This window comes from Cyclopterus lumpus, chromosome 19 (assembly GCF_009769545.1).
Source record: "Cyclopterus lumpus isolate fCycLum1 chromosome 19, fCycLum1.pri, whole genome shotgun sequence".
Taxonomy (NCBI): domain Eukaryota; kingdom Metazoa; phylum Chordata; class Actinopteri; order Perciformes; family Cyclopteridae; genus Cyclopterus; species Cyclopterus lumpus.
The window spans coordinates 8,305,820-8,327,149 of NC_046984.1; the positions used below are offsets into that span (position 1 = coordinate 8,305,820).

The window sequence follows — 21,330 nt, forward strand, 5'->3', positions numbered from 1 at the left end:
CTTCCATCACACAATATACGGGTAAATGTAGACACATATCCTTTTATTTAAATCGCCCATTTGTATTAAAGATGTCTCATGTATTGAATGATCACAATCACTAATTCACAAATGTACATATTCACAACAAATCACATATACTGTGTTTAATGTACAGTGAAGGTAGACATGTATTCAATCTGAATCTATATTTACAACATGTGGGAGTAACTCAACTGGGTCTTGAAGGTGAATGAGGAAGGAGACCTGCATGGCTACAGGCAATTGTCCAGTGTCAACCTGATCCCCATGCAGCATGGTGTTGTCTTCATTTACCACTGATGGACAGTGCAGCAAAGAAGCATCAGGCTGTGGGGAAGCTGTCTGAACTTGCCGCCTAAAAATAAGTGAAGTCTCGGGAGTAGGTGAACCATCAGGCATTGCCTTCATTGCTGTGGCGGAGGATCTGTTGCGCTCTGGCACTGTGGCGATGGAGAAAGTGTCTACTCGAGTGTCAGGAACGGCTAGTCACTGTTCACAGCATACAATCTCAGCCTCTAACCTCCAGCTGCGTAGCTTCCTCTTCAGCTCGGTCCTAACCTGTACCCAGAGTAGACAGTTAGTATGCCATTTTGTGTACATATTTTGTGATGTTTTCAGTCTGATGCTTGAAAATGTAACAAAAATTGAAAGGTCCATGGTATTAATCAAGTCCACTGATCAGAGGTGGACGACCTAATATTAATTATTTATTTATTAATTTATAATTTATTCTAATGTATCTTTAGATGAACTGTACAGCTGCACATCCTCAGAACCCTAATTGAGTTTCTTAGGAAGATGGATTTAGATCATTACCACCATTATCAGGATTATCTGATTCAGTTGAGGATTACGTTTTACACCAATGTAGATTGATGTTATGTTATCTCTCAGATAATGTGACTGGTGCTATGTTAATCAGTACCTTCTATGTAGGATGCATACAATGAAATCAGAATAAGAGATGTAACAACAAACCTCTTTATTGGCATAGCAATAGAGCACAGCCACCAGAAAGCCCTGCAGTGGGGCCACCAAAAATCCTGTTAATATTTGCTGTACAGTAACACATTACATAATGTCTGGATGGTTACATTGTATTAAAGTTTCAGCAATAGCAATCACCTATACTCTCAGGTCCAATTGAACCTACCTGAAATGAATTGAGGAAAAGGGTGAAGAAGACTTTAACGTAGCGCAGAACACCTGTTGTCTGCTCATCTGTTGCAAAGATGAATATGATCTCATGAACCCCAAACAGAGGGATGAGGGTAAGGGTTGCCTTTGCAAGCCTAACAGGACAAATCAAACAGTCGTGGCCTTGGTTTTAGTAAACAGACAAAAGATTAAAACAAATCTAGTTTATCATGATTGTAAATATGCTGAGACAACTTGCCTAAGTTTGTAATCAGGGTATCCACTCTGGTTGCTGGCTCGTAATTTTGAAAGAATGACCTTCAGGATCTTCATAAAAATCAAAAAGTTGATCTGTTGATTAGAACATCTAATTATGAATTGCTGTATCCAGAACACAAAAAAATGATACAATATATTTTACAGAGAAGACCAACATGTCAGATGATCTCAGTTCTCCCCTGTGTCCCTTTTAGAGCTCTCTTCATTCACAACAGGAATGAGAAGCTCCACCTGTATCCTGGATCCCATACCATCTACTCTCACCAAGGAATGTCTCCCAGCCATTGCTCCACTCATCATAGCAATAATCAACTCCTCCCTCAACTCCGGCTCAGTCCCCGACACACTTAAACTGGCTGCTGTCACCCCCATCCTCAAGAAACCTGGACTCGACCCTGAGACCATGAGCAATTGCCGGCCCCTCTTTAATCTTCCCTTCCTGTAAAAAATACTGGAACACGTTGTTGCTGCACAACTCAAAGCCCACCTCATCTCCAATGATTTGTTCGAGCCATTTCAATCCGGTTTCCGCTCACAGCACAGCACTGAAACAGGCCTTCTCAAAGTCACCAATGACCTCCTTCTCTCCTCAGACTCTGGTCACCTCAATATTCTCCTTCTCCTGGATCTCACTGCAGCATTCGACACCATCAACCACAATATCCTTCTCTCCCGCCTCGAATCATCCCTCAACATCACCGGAACTGCTCTCTCCTGGCTCAAATCATATCTAACAAACAGACAACAATTCATCAGCATCAACAACTGCACCTCCTCCACTGCTCCTGTCTCAGGGCGTCCCCCAAGGTTCGGTGCTTGGTCCGTTCATCCTCTACCTGCTCCGTCTTGGTAATATCATACGTCATCACGGTCTCCTCTTCCACTGCTACGCTGATGATGTCCAGCTCTACATCTCCACAAAGGCCATTACCACTACTACTCACTCCACTCTGACCAACTGCCTCACTGACATTAAATCATGGATGCAAACCAACTTTCTCAAACTCAACTGTGATAAATCGGATATGATCATCATCGGCCCCAAATCTCTCACCAAAACCAGTCACAACTTCTGCCTCACCATCGATAACTCCACTCTGTCTCCCTCCTCTCACATCCGCAACCTCGGAGTCATGTTTGACAGCAACCTCTCATTTGAACATCACATCAAACAAATCACCAGAACCTCCTTCTTCCACCTAAAAAACATTGCCCGTCTCCGCCCATCACTTTCCTCATCTGCTGCTGAAACTTTAATCCACGCCTTCATCACCTCCAGAATTGAATATTGCAATAGTATTCTTAATCGCACATCTTCCAAAATCCTAAACAAACTCCAATACATCCAGAACTCTGCTGCTCGCCTGCTCACCCACTCATCACCCCTGTTCTCCAGAGCCTTCACTGGCTCCCCGTCCCACAACGGATCCAATACAAAATCCTTCTCCTCACTCACAAAGCCCTCCATAATCAGGCCCCCTCCTACCTCACCGACCTACTCCACCACCACCACACTCCATCCCGTCGGCTCCGCTCCTCTGATGCCGATCTCCTATCCATCCCACATAGGACCAAGCACCGGACGTGGGGTGACAGAGCCTTCTCCATATCTGCCCCCTCCCTCTGGAACTCTCTCCCCAAACTCATCCGAGACTGCACTGATCTTTCCTTATTCAAATCGCAAATCAAAACCCACCTGTTCAGAACTGCTTTTAATGTGTGACTGTTTGTTTTTGTTTTTTATTAGGGTCCGAGTGACTCAGAAAGTCCCTATTTGTTTTATTTGTTTTACTTGTATTTTAGTTAATCTTATTTATTTATTTGTAGCTTTTAGGATGTTATAAGTGTCTTTGAGTATCATGAAAAGCGCTATATAAATTCAATGCATTATTATTATTATTATTATTATTATGATTCATGCACTGAGAGGACTATTTGCACACAAGTCATCCTTACTAGTGAAACAAGAAGGATTGGGAAACGAATGATCCACCAGTAGTTCATATTCTCATTGACAGCCCAACACCTGAAAAGAAAAGGTAGCTGTTTATAATTTATAGAGTGAGCAGGCACATTGGGACACTACACACACACACACACACACACACAGACACACACACACACACACACACTTACTCTTTATTTTCCTTCAATTGCTTCATCACTACCCAGGGAACCACAAATAGAAGTGGAGTTCCTAAAGGCAGAAAAGATTACTGCAGCTGCTTTCAAAAACACCTTAACAACAAGTGTGACTGTAAATCTCTCCATGGCATGCATCCAGAAAAGCCACACTGCTGTTATAGGGCATGCTCATGCTCTGTAGTCACGTAAGAAAGTACTTGTTGATGCATGTTAATTTGGACACAAAGAGATGGAACTTACCCCAGCCAAGACAGATGTATGGTAAATATTTGTTGTGGTTGATGAACACTGAGGCAATAAGCACAGAGTACAAATAAATTGCCTCTCCAAAGAACCAATAGTGATTGGCCAGGACACAGTACTGCATCATTACCTGTGCCACCCTGCAGCCAATAGCCGCCTTGAGGAAATGGACATGAAAAAATACACATTACAATATGCTAATGTTTAAACTTCAACACGTACCAACAGCAAACCATCATCACTACATTTCAAGACCCACCTGGTGACTGAGCATCTCGCTCACATCTCCTTGTTTCATGATTTCTCTTCCCCAGTGGCGTTCCAGCATGGTGTCCTTAATAATAACAGATACAGCTCGCAGGATGAGGGGACATGAAGAGGTTAACATGAATGTAGTTCCTCGTGCAATGCAGTTTCCTGTCAGGGGACATACAAGTACCACAAATTAGACCCTTTAAATATGAATACAGCATCTTTGTTCTTGATTGTGTTGGTTTTCTTATGCTGTTTTTATGTGACCTGAAAAAAGCACATCATTTACAACTATTTGTCTTTGATTTGTTTTGTTTTTTACATGTAACGCCATCATTTGGTTGCTCTTGAATCTCTTCACGTCTTATTCTCTGTACACACATAAAGGTAGTAAAATGAGTCCCATTCAACCAAAAAATTGGGTTCGGTTGATTCCATTCAACAATTACTTAATAATACAATCCTTCCTACAATCCTACAATCCTCCTTAATATTTGATTGTTATGAATGTTGAAGATGTGCAATTTCTTTGGTATCTGATTTGTATTTAGAATGAATGTTACAGCCAGTTATCTGATTGGCTATTTGACAGCTTACCTAAAGCTCAGGAGAATGATGAGAGCCGTTACGAGCGTGAAGAGGGACAAGGAATAGCCAGCCGTGTACAACATCCTGAAGCTCACCATCAGTTGTTTGAACCACAGCTGTGAAGACAAGTCATTTTTGGGGAAATAGGACCTCATAACTTAATTTACTAATAATATGATAATCTGGATACCCAGATGGTTGTGGTTTACAATATAAAGATGGAAACAATAAAAAAAATGTCTTGTTCGATGTAAACTCCACCCTAAAATTCAATTTCCCCCTGGGGATGAATAAAGTATATATCTATCTATGCAATGGACTCCACTAACCGACCAGTCACTGCAGATCTGAGAGGCTGACCCGCTTGTACTTATGCGATATATATAAGTAGAAGTAAGGCATTGAAAGCAATTCTATATTTATCTGGAAGCCAGTTGAGAGATTTGGAGGAAAATGTTCTCTCTCTTTGGTGTTGTAGCAGCGGCATTTCGAATGAGGTTCACCTTTCTAATGGTCTTATTGGAGAGACCAGTAAGGAATGCTTTACAGTAGTCCACCCCCATGAAATAAAAGCGTGAATTAACTCTTCTAAATCCTACTTGGACACAAAGTTTCTAATTTAAGCTATATGTTTTTAAGATGCCATATTTTATTCTTTACAGCTTTAATGTGGCCACTGAAGTATACATCTTCATCAATGATTTCAACAATTAGTGGTGGGAGTTTTATGCTTGAATGAAAAACATATGCAAATGTGAAGAGAGAGAGAGGTGAGAGCTGAAAGGCATAAACCCCATGCTGATGAAGCCAAAGTGATGGTTTTGCCCTACAGTATGCGTAGGGTTGCACTGCAAACAGGCAGCTAGCTGGAATTATTGGTGATACACAATAATAGGCCTTGTACACATAAACACACAAAAAATAATATTATCGATATTAATAATAGTTATTTTATTATTGTGAAGTACATATTTACGAGGCATTTGAGGCGCACTTGTGTGTACTCAGGATTTCATTGTTTTATCTTTTTTTGTATTGGCAAAGTAAAAAAGCTGTACAAAAGAATATCAATAGATAATAAAGATCAAATTATAAAACAAAGTTAATTGCAGCTGGATTCCTGCCAAGGATTCCTGTGACTATTGCAAAGGTAAACCATGTGAGGCTTAATGTCAATAAGAGTATCTGCCAACTCCTTATTGTCACCATCACATTCCTAATGAACCGATTAGTGTTTAATTTAGGCGTGAAAGGTTTTTCATGTTGTGATGTCAATCTTTCTATCTGTCTCTGACAATTGATGCTCATTGGCATCAAACTCGGGGCTCACATCAGTCACTGCAGAGCTTGTTCTTTTACATGACGCCTTTGGTCTGACAAGAATCAACCCACGTTCCAGCAGGGCACTGAACGCTCAACAAAAGGATTTGTCTTCCTAAATATATAATAAAGAATATACTGTATGTTTGAGCAACAAGAAGTGCTCACGGCTCAAACAAATTAACCCCCACGCTTGTGACATGTTGGTGGTCGTACCTCCTGAGACTTGACCTCTTTTTCCTCCTCACACTGGGTCATGTCCCTCCACACCTGCCCGTTGTCATCTCGCTCCCAGAGGCCGTCAGAGCCACACAGCCGACGCACAACACCCTGGAGCACTGGAGGAGAAACAGTCAGTCAGTCCTTCAATCATTACCCGCATACTCATCATTAGAGCCACAGGGGGTGGAAGACAATCACTGGGCCGAAGACAGGAAAATAGCCTGGGCATATTATCATTATTATATGTTATATTATATATTATCATTCCAGCATAAAAGGGAAAAGGAACCCGCAGATGCATAGTCAATGCACACATACATGCAGAATAATCAGATTGGGTTTATGGACAGATGGATACATTTGACTAAATATTTAATACCACGTCACAAACTCTGACTGTTCACCCTTTTGTGTGCCACCACACAAAAGGATCGTAATTGACTTTCCATTGGCACAGTTTTTTTTTACTGAGCGGCATGAAAAATATAAAAAATTGCATGTCCAAATCTCTATTGATTTCAATTTGGTGACTATTTCATTAAACTGCCGTGAAACTAGGATGATATATTCTGTGTTTGAAAGTTATGGTTTGACATTTTGGGGAATATCCTTATTTGCTTTATTACATTTTCGATGAGAAAATACCACTCTCAGATATAAGAGTGGCATCAATCTTCTCAACAAAATTTCCCCAAAAAGAAAATAAGGTTGTTGTGTTTTGTTGTCTCAGTGTCAGTAGTGAGGATATAAACGTTAAATTCTGGGGAACTTGAATATCTTCAGCAAATTTCCACTAAACCAGAATCCAATACTGGTTAAGAACCGACCTCGCCACACATGAAAAACATACACAACAAGCAATACATTTCAGTTTGTTAAGACAAAGTTAGACTCACTAAAAGGGTGATTTACCTTGATCATACCAGGGCAGGTAGAAAGGACACGAGATGTTGACCACAGAGCCAGCATTAGTATCTGGCCAGCAGGCGTATCTGTCAAATGTCCTGTTACAGAACAAGCCAGCTAGGAAGACAAACATAAGAAACTCAAAAGATACTCAACCAAAAGCCAGAGATGATCATTTTTGGTGCAAATTGAAATGGCATAATTTGACATTTTCTTTGTTCTCTTTCCACCCCTTTTCCACCTCCTGACATATTCCATTTTGCATGATGAATCAGTACGTGAATGAAGTTATTCTGTACCTTGAGGGAGCGGCTCCCTTTCTATCATTCTCACACAGTCTTCTTTATACTGGACCCACTTCAGATACGTCTCCTCTAAGACTTTCCACTGGCCATCTCACACTGTAAGGGCATTTCCAAAGAAATACTTAATAAAGTCAAGTACAAAATTCTGGCCATTTTGAAAGAAAGAACATTTTGCTGTTGGGTTAGGCGTCCTTGTCTATCAAACGTTCCACAAAAAAAAAAAAGTATTGATATTATATTTCATTAAAACTAACTTTTTGCAGTTGGAGAAAGAGTAGGCAGACCAAAGCCATTATTTCTGGAGACCTGTCCATCACTGCAGACTTCGTCATCGGAGAGACTGAGAGGAGGATGGAGAACAGAACAGAGTCATTACGTTTTTCATGAGTTCAGTTAGTACTGGCCAAATTCACAATTCAAATACATTTTAGGGAGTGCGATTTCATCCGTGTATTGATCTGCATTAACCATAAAGCTGTAGAAACGTTGGCTGTTTTCAAAATGGACGTTCAGAGGATATGAACCACTATATATGTTCAACCAGCTCTCAATAATTAGCATCTTCAAGAAAAATCACGTTTTGTTGAACTGAGTCACATAAACTACATAACTCACTTACATGAAACTCTCTAATAGCGTTTAACTAAATATAAATAACAATATTTTGCTTTCTTATTGCATCTGACCCCTATTACCCATTTCCCTCATGTGCTCCCTCTCTCATGACCTGTGTGTATGTACAGGTTAGAATCCCCTATGCAGAGGATGTGAACATTTCTCACTGCAATGACTCCGGTAAAATAAAACAACTTAAGATTCAAGGTGAGCACAGAGAATCTTTCCTCCCTCAGATGACGAATGTGAAAACAACCTTCTAGTGTCAAACTCTGCAAAGTCATTATTCTGGCTCAATGAAGCTCAAACATCCAAGCAAGACACATTTGAACTTAAATTATGTCAGAGTACCAAATTCATCCAAACATGCAAATTAAATCTTGTTTTTGTTATTCATTGATGAAATCCAAGTGCAATTGACGAATCACCTCTTCAAAAAAGAAAATTGCTGTTTGTCAAGTTTCCAGAATAAACACGACTTACTGGGACCTATATCCACCACACACACCCAGCCATTTTTAACTGGAGACAACCGAGACATTACATTTGACTAACTACACCCTGTACTGTAAATGAACATCCACTAGAGCCTGTGAAACAAATATGCATGATAATAATGATACTAGAATGTGTATTTTATAATCCTTAAAATGATGCTGATGGAATATTGTTGTTTCCCGAAAAACAAGACAGTCCGGGCGTGTTTCAGTAAGTCTCTGTCTTTTAACCAGGCACCCCCCTTAAGTTATGAGGAATGTGGTGGAATGATTCTGAAATAGTGGAAGTCTAGGATATAACAATGTTATAATGTTACAACAATGATTCAGTGGGTTCCTAATTTACTACGCCGTGTCCTGGTGTATTTATCCCTCCTGCAGCAGCTGTCTGTTGGGGGCAGATACAGTGCATTACTCTGCATGAGACTAGTTGCGTTTTGCAGCCGAGTGCGAAGCGGCAGGGATGAGAGTTAGCACCTCCAAATCTGAGGCCATGGTGCTCTGCCGGAAACCGGCGGATTGCTCCCTCCAGGTGGGGGCAAACTGCCTACCCCAAGCGAAGGAGTTCAAGTATCTCGGGGTCTTGTTCACGACGTGAGGGTAAGGTGGAGCGGGAGATCGACAGGCGGATCGGTGCGGCTGCAGCAGTAAAACAGGCGCTGTACCGGTCCGTCTTGGTGAAGAGGGAGCCGAGCCGGAAGGCAAAGCTCTCCATTTACTGGTCGGTCTACGTTCCAACCCTCACCTATGGTCACGAACTCTGGGTCGTGACCAAAAGAACGAGATCTCGGATACAAGCGGCCGAAATGAGCTTCCTCCGTAGGGTGGCCGGGCTCAGCCTTAGAGATTGGCTAAGGAGCTCGGACATCAGGGGGGAGCTTGGAGTCGAGTCGCTGCTCCTTCGTGTCGAAAGGAGTCAGCTGAGGTTGGTTCGGGCATCTAGTCAGGATGCCTACTGGACGCCTCCCATTAGAGGTTTTCCAGGCACGTCCAACTGGTAGGAGGCCCCGGGGAAGACCGAGGACACGCTGGAGGGATTATATCTCCCGGCTTGGCCTTGGAACGCCTCGGGATCCCCCAGAATGAGCTGGAAAGTGTTGCCTATTTGTCCATTTTCTATGAGGGGCCGTTTAGGCCATACTATTGAGACACTTTCACACTCACTACTGAAACACTTACACACATACTAATGAAACACTCACATTTACTATTGAAACGCTTGTACACTCACTACTGAAACACTTACACAAAGAATAGAGAGGCTATGGGCAGAACTAAACCGAGTGGTTTCATACTACTTCTCTGACTTATTTACCTTTATGGAAATGAAGGCATACTTGACTCTCTTTGTGATCTTAATTTATTATGTTTGCATCACATTTACTTACCTCGGGTTCAAAGGGCAGTCAGAGAATTCAGGAGCCAATGGAATAACCATGGACTCTCTACCCAAGGATGCCAAACCCCATTGCAATTGTGGCATAGAGGTGTTGTCATATTGGAAGCAACAACACAGCTATAGGTGGTGTGTTTCAGATTGATGAACATTTAGGCACTGATAATGAACCACTACCTGCAGTAGAGAGCAGGGATAATATTGAGGTTCCTGGAAAACTGTGTGTCATGTAAGCAACAGTACCATGCAAGAAATTTAAGAATTAATTGACCCATTAATGAATGATGGAAATCATGGAATATAATTATTTCTGTCTCTTTTACATTTTTTACAAGCAAGACATCCCAGAGGACTAAGTGAATGATTCTCTTACTAGTGTGCAAAGTTGAGTTGGCCTAAGAATTTCACTACTGATATTGCAAGTTGATGTCTAGTATGTAACAATAAACTTGAATGAAGAAATTGGGCTATTATTTCATACAAACATTTATTGATGTGTAAATGTACCTGTATAAAAGAACTCTGACATCAAAAGTTGTTTCTACTGTATTTCTGAGCATCAGCTGATTGACTGATATCCGCTGGCTAACTGAGTAAGGCTGACTTCTGTGTAAAGTAAAAACCCGGAAAGCTATTTTAATTTTTATGTTCCAGATTTGAAGAGTTTCCAGGTTGTACTTATTGCAGAAGTCAGGCTTACTCAGTTAGCCAGCTTAGAGAAATACCCTCCCAGCTCATTCGACAAGTACATTTGAATTAAACTTGACAATAAAAAAACACAATTCAAAAATGTAACTTTGGGGGCTGCTGGGTAACTCGTCCCGTTGATTCACGGTTGCGGTGTTTAGACAAGCATAACGGTCTGGTATTGAATCTAGACCGTGCCATGTGGATACTGCCCAACATGAAAAATAAATTTCTCGAGTGGCCTCCATTCTTAGAACATTCATGTAAAACAAACAACAGGACACATGTAATCCCTTAGCATGAAATGTATGCACTCAAGTTAACAAAACAAGCAAACTTGGTCTAGTGTGAATGAAATAATTTGCATTTCAATATATCCACATAATTGGAGTGGATACTGACATAACCGTTTAATGCTGTACAATAACAAAAAAAAACTTTTCTGCTCCACCACTTGAAGTGAAGAAATTCAAGAGATGGCTGAGGAGAAAAGCCGATTGGTGGTATTGGTGCAGCAGATCCCGTTGCAATGCTAGGATGTCCCCCATTTCTTTGATCCATCTTCCTCTGTGGAAATAAGCAAAGCAGGACAGCACAGAATTAAGCATAGCACACAAACTACATTTTAGAACTTCGTTGGGGTGGGTGATAAATATAAATGAGACAGACCAAATACGTTAAATCATAAACTTTGTAACGTCAACACCAAAAGCTTTTTTCCCTTTCTTAGAACAAGTGCACATACAAGTTTCCTGAGTTTTCGCTCTCTCTCACACACATCACACCTTCCACATCTTGTAAATAGTCCCCTCCAGAAAGCAACTACTGTTTCCTCATCTTCTTTTCTGGTTGCTCCCCTCCTCTGACCACCGGACCGTGGAACAGCCATCAACCTGGTCAGCGGTGAGGCGGCTTTGGATTGTAGCACATCACTGACTGAAAGATTCTGGATGCTTCTGGATCTGCTCCAGAACTCCAAGTGTTTACAACCCATCTTGAACCTACAGTAAATGACAGTAAGGGAGGAAAAGTGTTCAATGAAGAGTTCACTCTTTTGCATGTGTTGGACATCAAACAGGATTTTCAATTTAACTACATTTAAAATACCTTTCAAATGGTCCACGGACTCGATTGATCACTTGAAACATCAAGACATCTTCTACAAGTCTATCCCTGTCGTCAACACTTTTCAGTGGCTTCAGACAGCCTGCATTGGCGTGATACTCATGGAGAGGTTCAGTTGACTTGGTGAGTTCCTCCAGAGTTGTTGATTCTGAAACCTAAGAATGATTAACAGTTTATTTGTTTTAAATCAGATTAAAAAATAAAACAGTTGATTTACTTTCCCCCACCAATTATTGCGCACCCACCTTCCTCATCCAAATTCCATTGCAATGGAAATTGAAGTTAAATATTATTCCAGTGACTACTTTTAGCTCAAAACTCAGAATATTCTGTGCTTGACCAGCCAAATCTTTAAATTCATCATAGAGCATTGAATATGATGAAATTAAAATGCAACAAACCTTTTGTATTTTGTCACGGATTTCAGAATCTACGATGTCCCCCCAGGTCTGGTCTAGATTTCTCTGGCCCTTGAACTATGCAGTCAAACAGTGTTTTGGACAAGAAATTTGGGTGAAGGCCCTCCATGTACCAGACTGACTGCAATAGCCCTTCCTGTGATAAAGTATCAGTCCTCTCTGACAGCTGGGAAAAAAAAGAGTAGAATTTATGTTGGAATGCATAACCTTTACTGCTGCCATGGAATCACTTAAATCACAGTCTGTAACTGAGTTTTGGCACCCTCTTTGGTACCAGGGTAGCCACACTGGCTTGTTAGAAGTTGTTTAGGCTATTATTTCAAAAGATTAAAATCACTATGAGGTTCACACAAAATGGAGTGGGAGCCATAATAATGATATACAAAGCGGTATATAATTCTTTCATGAAAACCAAAAACAAGATAAAGGCTATCTGATGCATCAAGAGCCAGTATGAGGTTCCCTTCTGTTTCCCTCAAACATTTCAGACTGTGCAAGAACTTCTGTAAGCAGTCGAAGAAATTCTCTTCTTAGGACCACCAAGATCAACAGCTTCTTCAGTTTGTTCCTTTGTCAGCAGAAAATCTCACACTTATCCTGTGTGTCGGGTCAAAAGAAATTCTTTTGAAGCCCGATATGGCACCATCAGCACAGCAGCACGGTTTATGTTGAACCGGTTGACTGGTTATTGTTGATCTTTCACCAAGCTCAGATAAAATCTCTTGAATAGGGACACTTCAGATGAACTTTCTTTCTGAAAGCAAACATCAAAAGGGAAGAAAATGTTAGGTTAGATCACTGCTCCAACCATACATACACAGTTATAGTGTAAGCCATTTGTGCATACACACATCCACCCACATTTTGATTTTCACCTTGCGGACAAGAACAGTGTTCGCCACCCGATACTTGCCATTATCCGTGAATTAACATCTCGAATTGATGCATTGACAGTGAAATTAATCACAGAAGGTGCCTCTAGCCTTCCAGTGACCCTAATCGCAACTTTGAAGTATTGTGTCGCAATCAGTAATAAGGATAAAAGGCATAGGTACAATTTGTGGTCTTTTTCCAAGAGGCACTCAACTTGGGACCCACACTTACAATGGCAACAGTGTTTTTAGTCTAGCAAAGCTAAACAACGGAACAAAAATCAACAAAATTAGCACCGGGGAGAATCAACAAGTAATAAAACATTTTGTTAAATAAAAGGCAATATTCTAATACTCACATCTGGTCTTCCATGCTGGCCCGATAAGGCAGCATACAGATCCTCATCTTCTTCTTCATCGGATAACATATTGATAACAGAAAGTAAGCTCTGTAATCAGTACTTTCTGGCCACAGGTTGGTGGTCAATAGTGGGGTACTGTTTGGATCAAGGCTGCTGGCCACGGTGCTCGCAGGTGCCAGGCTGCTGGTCGCTAATTTGGTGGGGTGGTCCGACTGGTCCCCGACAGGGTTAAGTTTTCTGCTTGCTCTGGTGGTGACTGATGGCACCATCGCTACTTACTCCTCCTGCTCCTCGCAGCAACTTTCATCCAATTTTCAGGCTTAAAAAGGGATAGAATTTACTGCAGTTAATATCACTTAGTCATTCTATCAACTAGCCTACAGTACCTCAATCAAAAGGTGCTGAAGTGGTTTGTATACATTTTGTGCAATGTTACTAACTTGCGAAGGAACGGTATATTTTGAAGATCATTGCTTGTTTGTTTAGTGTTGGATACTATCACTAAACCCAGCAGTAAAAAATGTAACATGTCAGTTTGGTTAAAAGTTATACAACTTTCAAAAACAACAACAGTACATCACAATTGAAAGAAAGAAAAGAAACATGCACTCTATTAATCCCTTGGGGAAATTCTTCTCTGCATTTGACCCATCTGTGGTTAAGGAGCAGTGGGCTGCCTTGAGAGGCGCCCGGGGAGCAGCTAGGGTTAAGTGTCTTGCTCAGGGGACTCTTCGACATGTGAACTATGGAGGGACTGGGCATCGAATCGGGTACCTTGCGGTTACGGGACGACCACGGGTCATACCCCTGAGCTAGAGTCGCCTGAAATTGGGCGAATTGGGTTACTTTCAATCTCAGAAGTTACAGATAACACCTTTATACATACCTCAAGTGTTCTGAAGGGCCTCACATATAGACCTTAACTTAAGTACTTTCTGGATTATACTGGCATTGAGTTGCTGCCGTCCCTCAACACTGGTGTGATCAACTTGTTGCCACAAGCCATCAGTAGTTCACAGCTGTACACAAACCAATTGAGTACATATCAGTGATTAGCCTTCCCACTATTTTGGAGTAGAATGATGGTCACATTAATGATGAAGACACTTATAGAATGTATGCAAGAAGATCCATAAAATCTGTTTTGGTGGCTTTTGGTCACCAGTACTATGCTGGTGTAATGTTGTAATGTTTAATGTAGTTGGTGAGATTAACTGAATAGTCTAATAATTAATGTATCAATTATCAAGCCATTCTGTTAGATGCCTTAAACCAGGGGGTATACAGTGCTCCTTTTTGGCGTATATTGCCTAAAAATGTATGTGTGCTAACAGGAAAGTTTATTTAGGAGCGCAATCCACTAATAAATTATGATGTATTGGTATGCTGCTATATAATCACCTAAGGGGCATTTGTGCTTCGTGGAAAAACATTTACGTAACAGCTAGAGCCCCGTATTCATTAGATGAGTAAAGGACTCCGAATATAGTGCATTGGAGTCTGGCTGGCTATTCTATCATGTTAACGCTACGTACCCTCACATCGTCGGGAATTTTCTGCTTAAAAGCGTCACTATTTGACGGAAGAACTGTCCCTTGGTCCCAGGTTTTGTCAAACTCGAAAGCACTCAAGATATGCCCTCTTATGTATAACTGCTCCTTCTTCCGCTGCTTGACGACTATGTCGTCTGTCGGACTAAGCAGCAAAATAACGTCCTTTGTTAAAGGTCCGATGGTACAACATTTTCTGTCTGACTCTGTAAAAAAAAAAGAAACACGTCAGACGAGCTAACGTTAGTGCTAGCTACTTAAACTAACGCAGCCACCAATATGCTAGCTAGCTAACAAGCAACATTACCCTTACTTTGCTAGCTAGCCAACATTACAACTATGCGAATTAAATGGAATGCCCCAGTTATCTTAAACAATAAAAAATAAAACAATTCTACTTACTTTTGTCTTGGTTTAGCTTTCCATGTGCTGTAAGTTGCCCATCGTTTCATAGCGTGGGCAATAGTTCCCTATGTCATTGCCTGGAGCAGGTGTGCGTTGCATGCTGCTAGACCCGGGTTCATAGAGAGACCTTATTTCAGTCAATTAATTGCTGCATTCGAAGGTGTACCTACAGAGTGCGATATTTGGTTTATTAGGGTAGGTGACTGAAGTAAGTTCCTCAGTAGGAGCACAGCCTCAGCTGTCGCAAGCCTATTGTCCGCTGGCGCTGCCATAACCTTGACCGTTGGCACATGCACTCTTTGCTTCCGCCTTCCGGTTTAACCGAAGTACCTTCCGTAGGCTAGTGAGATGTCGTTCATACATACTACTGAAACACTCGTACACTCACTACTGAAACACTTACACACATACTACTGAAACACTCGTACACTCACTACTGAAACACTTACACACATACTACTGAAACACTCGTACACTCACTACTGAAAACACTTACACACATACTACTGAAACACTCATACACTCACTACTGAAACACTTTTAAACACATACTACTGAAACACTCGTACACTCACTACTGAAACACTTACACACATACTACTGAAACACTCTTACACTCACTACTGAAAACACTTACACACATACTACTGAAACACTCTTACACTCACTACTGAAACACTTACACACATACTACTGAAACACTCGTACACTCACTACTGAAAACACTTACACACATACTAATGAAACACTCTTAACTATCCAATACTGAAACACTTACACACATAACTACTGAAAGACTCGTACATTCACTAGTGAAACACTCACGGTCACTACTGAAATTACTTGTATGAATACATGTGAGACGCTTGCACATCCTCATGTAAGAGCATACATACATATAACTGAAAACAGATAGATACGTATACATGTTTCACCTGTATGCATGTAAGCATTTCATATGTATGTGTATATGACACAGAAGTATATATGTATGCGTGTGTGTTTTCTCATATGTATGCGTAAGAGTATTTACAGAGTATGTATGTATGTGTAAGTGTTTCAGTAGTGAGTGTACAAGCGTTTCAATAGTGAATGTGCGAGTGTTTCATTAGTATGTGTGTAAGTGTTTCAGTAGTGAGTGTACAAGCGTTTCAATAGTGAATGTACGAGTGTTTTCATTAGTATGTGTGTAAGTGTTTCAGTAGTGAGTGTACAAGCGTTTCAATAGTGAATGTGCGAGTGTTTCATTAGTATGTGTGTAAGTGTTTCAGTAGTGAGTGTAACAAGCGTTTCAATAGTGAATGTACGAGTGTTTCATTAGTATGTGTGTAAGTGTTTCAGTAGTGAGTGTACAAGCGTTTCAATAATGAAATGTACAAGTGTTTCATTAGTATGTAAGTGTTTTCAGTAGTGCGTGTGAGAGTGTCCTCAATAGTGCGTGTGAGAGTGTCTCAATAGTTATGGCCAAAACGGATACAGAGTAAATTACCCATTGTGCTTGGATGAAATGGGTTTTTGTTTTCAGCTTGTGCCATTTGTAAAAAACAATAAATGATTGTGCTCATGAATACTTGAGGTTGGTAGCGAGTCCCTGTGGCCCAGCAAGTGGAACCACATCCATAAATGAGCTCAGGGGGCCCTATGTCTCAGCTCAGCCCGCTGCTGTTTCTCACCAAAACACTGACTTGATTAGGTATTGACAGTCATTGCCTGCAGCAGCTCACACCGAGATCAGTTTATCCAGGAACTGCCTCATGGTAGTCTCTCTTTGATGTGACATGATTACTGGAAATAATAATGTGACTTATTCTAGAAAAAAATCAATATGTCATTATCTAAAGTTGTGTGTTTCCATAAAACCATGCAGGGTTTTACAGGCTCACACACACATTTTCACACTGACATATTTCAAGAGCGAGATACAAAACTCAAAAAAATAACTAGTGTGACTCAACAAGCTATGGAGCTAAGAACTGTAAGGGATGTAATGCACTGACAGTGTTTATCATGTTATAACACCGTCAGTGCATTATGCCTTATTTTAAGTTATAAATAAGACACAAAACAGTACTGTTGAGCAACATGAGGAGATAGAGCATAGCAGCCACAAGCATCTGAACGGCATATTAAATCCCCATAAGCTTAACTGAGTTACCAACATCCAACTGCAACCTTTCAGGTGGTGCATGCAGTTTTTCTATATGACAAGCTTCTTTTAGCACTTTAAAGAGTTTACTTTGAAATACTGCAGGTATTAAATCCCCTAAATTGCACACACGTAGACTATAATATCCTTTTAAAGATTATATATATATATATATATATATATATATATATAATTTGTGTTTTAATCTCCATTGCTTTGCCTAAATCAAGTTGTAGGAAATAGCCTCACAATCATCCATCCATCCATCCATTTTCAATACCGCTTATCCTCATTAGGGTCGCGGGGGCGCTGGAGCCTATCCCAGCTGACATAGGGCGAAGGCAGGGGACACCCTGGACAGGCCGCCAGTCCATCGTGGGCACATGTAGGGACATACAACCATTCACTCTCACATTCACACCTATGGGCAATTTAGAGATCAATTAACCTGCAGCATGTCTTCGGACTGTGGGAGGAAGCCGGAGAGCCCGGAGAGAACCCACGCTGCCACGGGGAGAACATGCAAACTCCACACAGAAGGACCGCTCCGACCGGGAATTGAACCCGCGGCCCTCTTGCTGTGAGGCGACACCGTGCAGCCCGCCTCACAATCATTTCAATGAGAAATAGAAACAAAACTAAAGATAATGCGCATAAGTAAAAATTAAAAAAAAAAGAAGTCTAATAGTGCCAATCAAGTTTAGTTTTCTTTAGTATTCACATTTTCCTTCAAATGTATAACGTCTTTTGGATACATCCCGTTCATTGTGGGACACATTCTGCATAAAACATGTTATAGTTGGATGAAAACAAAAGAAGAGGAAACATTCGCACGCGACTTACATGTACAAGGTCCGTTGGAAAGGAGAGAGCTGCGGTCAGAGACGCGGCGGTGAACAAACGCTCCGTCCCGAATGGCGCCGCGTGACGTACTGCAACCTGAAGGCGCACGGAGCAGCTGTCCCGCAGCGCAAAGTGTCTTTAATCTCATTCTCCGATGTCTCACAATGAAGCGAGCGGCTGTGCTGACATCTCTCGAATGCGCACAAAATTAACGATTGACGAAATGGCCACTACTGTTTTTGTCCCCTGAGTTTATTTTTTTTCTTCAATGCATTAAAACACCGGAGGAAAAAAAAAGGGAAAAAAAGTGCCTCTGAATTGCGCGGCTTTGGGGGAGGAAAAGAAGGCAGCAACATAAAGATTATTGCAAGATTGTGCGTTCTTTTTCGTATTTGTTGGTACCCGTAAATCATTAAATAACCTAAGTAGCCCGAGAAACGTCTCAAACACCTCATTCACCAAGATGTTACTGAACAGAAGCCCCATATCATCCATATAATCCATATAATCACCATACAGACCACTTGCTGAAGATGCAGTGGCGGATGCTGTTTGAAGGGCACTCTGGTGAAGTGGGCCTACTTTCATGTTTTTGTACCACCCTAAAGGGCACTTTAACATGTTTAATCTACAGATTCAAGTGGGAACCTTTGCTGTGTTTTATTTTTTTTCCGATCATGAGTGGACTCATTCAGTCAATTGGGTCAATATGTTAAAACTCTGCACATATTTGTGATATTGTTAGCACACATAAATTCACACACATTAGCGATACTGACACCTTTAAACATCTGCTTCATATTTGAGGCTTTGGTTTAACTTGTTTTGCACAGTAAATGTGGAAGAATGGTTTGCTCAGATGAAACCATTCACAACAGATCAATATAGTATTTGCACTGATAATGAAAACCAAGGATAGGTTTCTCTTTACTGTCCCCCTTGAGGAATAATTTCATTGAGAGGATAATATGAGTCTGAGGAGGGCCTGAGCACAACCTATCTGTGAGTGCTTTGGGTTTTTACACGTCCATCTGGTTTGATTAGACTCTTTTATGCTGCGGTCTGTTTCCGTGATGTTGTTTCTCAGCTCCTGACCTCAGTTGGACTTTATTTATTATCTTTGTGAATTGTGAAGGAGAAATGAGCCCGGGCTGTTCCCCCTTAATGACAACAGTTTTTCTTTGTTGAAGTTTATGTGGAGAGATCCAGGGACATGAGTCTGATGCTGCATCAGCCCATCAGGGGCAACACAAGGGTGCTAGTCTGGAAATGGGAAAACAAATGCTGGATGAATGAAAAGAGGCAAAGTGTCTTGATCTGAGGTCTGAGCCATAATTGATGCTTCACAGCAACAGAATAGTATTTTCCAGGAGTGGCAAAGCCATTACCTCTCTAAATTTAGATGTGAATCAGTAACAGAAATACTAATACAAATCATGCTATCTTTCCCTCCAGAACCATCAACACTAACAATTTTTAGAGCCGCATGTCTCCCGGGAACACAAATAAACAGAATTAAGTGCACATAAATTGTATGTTTTGCCAGTGAGACGTTTTAGTTAATTTTAGTTCAGGGGTTAGATTGAATGACAGGGCAACTCATTCTGATTTGATACCTATTCCCCGATTCCAGTTCAATATTATTACAAATCCTGATGTATTTTATGACAAGACAACTGTTAGTATAAATATGATATACATATACAGCTGAAATAGCAGCATGAATGAAATGAACAGACTTGAACAGCAGGAAAATAGGTTAGGCTAATAGTGCGCAAATTAAAATTGTATGAAGATCACAGCTTTCTCCAGATACTTTATATGCGTGTGCGGCTTTGTGGTATTTGGATTCATTAGCAGGCCATGCAGTGACTGCAGGCCTCAGGTGTCTATTGGATTCGTATTCTAGCAGAATATCAGGAATGTGTTCGCCTCTTTAACCATTTGGTAAGTGCTGGATCAGTATTTTTAAAATCACTTTTTAAATTGGAAAACAACTTGAGCATTGAAAACTGGAGTGCTCAGCTTTCTATAGACTCAACCAGCAGCGCTGTGAATGAGCTGCAGCTGTTGTAGATCTTTTACACAAAGATCTGAGAAGATCACATTACCGTTGCTTCTCATATTTGTGATGCTTTTTTTTAAGAGTTGACTTTATTATGATTTACGTCTAAATCCATGACTATACCAAGATGTGGCTTTTAGGTTTAGCTTTTAGTGATGTGGAGGTTCCTCACACCTGCTGTAATCATCTCCACATTTTGTACTTTGAGGCCATGCAAGTGCAATGCCATCAATCGATTAACATAATGTATTAACAGTTTCAATCTATTTGGTATTTTGTGGAGTTATATGTGCTGAAGACAGCTGAAGACAATCTTAAGATGTTGTACGTATCCAATGAGGACTCTGGAACTGAAATATAGTGAGAATGTAAAATGAGAAATCTAACAAAAGACAAAATAGCTCTTTGTCTTGAATGCTGGCAATAATAATAATAATAATAATGCATTTAATTTATATAGCGCTTTTCTTAGTACTCAAAGACACTTCACATAATTAAAACATCCTAAAAGCTAAAAATAAATAAATAAATAAGAATAGCTAAAATACAGGTAAAACAAATAAATAGGGACTTTGAGTCGCTCGGACCCTGATAAGAAAACAAAAACAACAACAAACAATCACACATTAAAAGCAGTTCTGAACAGGTGGGTTTTGATTTGGGATTTGAATGAGGAAAGATCAGTGCAGTCTCGGATGAGTTAATCTTCCACAAGATTATAGTGGGAGAAAAATGCATCTCCTGGGCTTCATGGAAAAACCTTGAAATATGCAAACAACACTGTGCATTTGTATAACATTAAGCAATACATGTGATTTATAAATCTCAATAAATATGAAAATGTGTGCACGTACACAATCGTTATTTCCACTCCCACAACCATGAATAATTGTACACGTGCCTCTTATCATCTGTCTGTTTTAGTTTGTC

The 21,330-nt window shown here is 40.6% G+C and overlaps 1 protein-coding gene and 1 long non-coding RNA gene across 2 annotated transcripts; both read right to left on the reverse strand.

Annotated features, from left to right (window-relative positions):
- Positions 1-507: 507 nt before the first annotated feature.
- LOC117749085 (glucagon receptor-like) lies at positions 508-9,968 on the reverse strand. The gene is given in 15 exon segments (XM_034559299.1): positions 508-579; positions 1,000-1,041; positions 1,175-1,313; positions 1,418-1,509; positions 3,394-3,463; positions 3,574-3,634; positions 3,823-3,982; positions 4,085-4,192; positions 4,194-4,242; positions 4,675-4,781; positions 6,202-6,323; positions 7,120-7,230; positions 7,413-7,500; positions 7,725-7,758; positions 9,919-9,968. Coding segments are annotated over 15 exon segments (1,305 nt in total).
- A 484-nt stretch (positions 9,969-10,452) lies between these two features.
- LOC117748889 lies at positions 10,453-12,395 on the reverse strand. The gene is made up of 4 exons (XR_004611672.1): positions 12,140-12,395; positions 11,721-11,893; positions 11,399-11,614; positions 10,453-11,180 (listed from the first exon to the last, which is right to left on the reverse strand). It is a non-coding gene; the product is annotated as an uncharacterized LOC117748889 (long non-coding RNA).
- Positions 12,396-21,330: the final 8,935 nt, after the last annotated feature.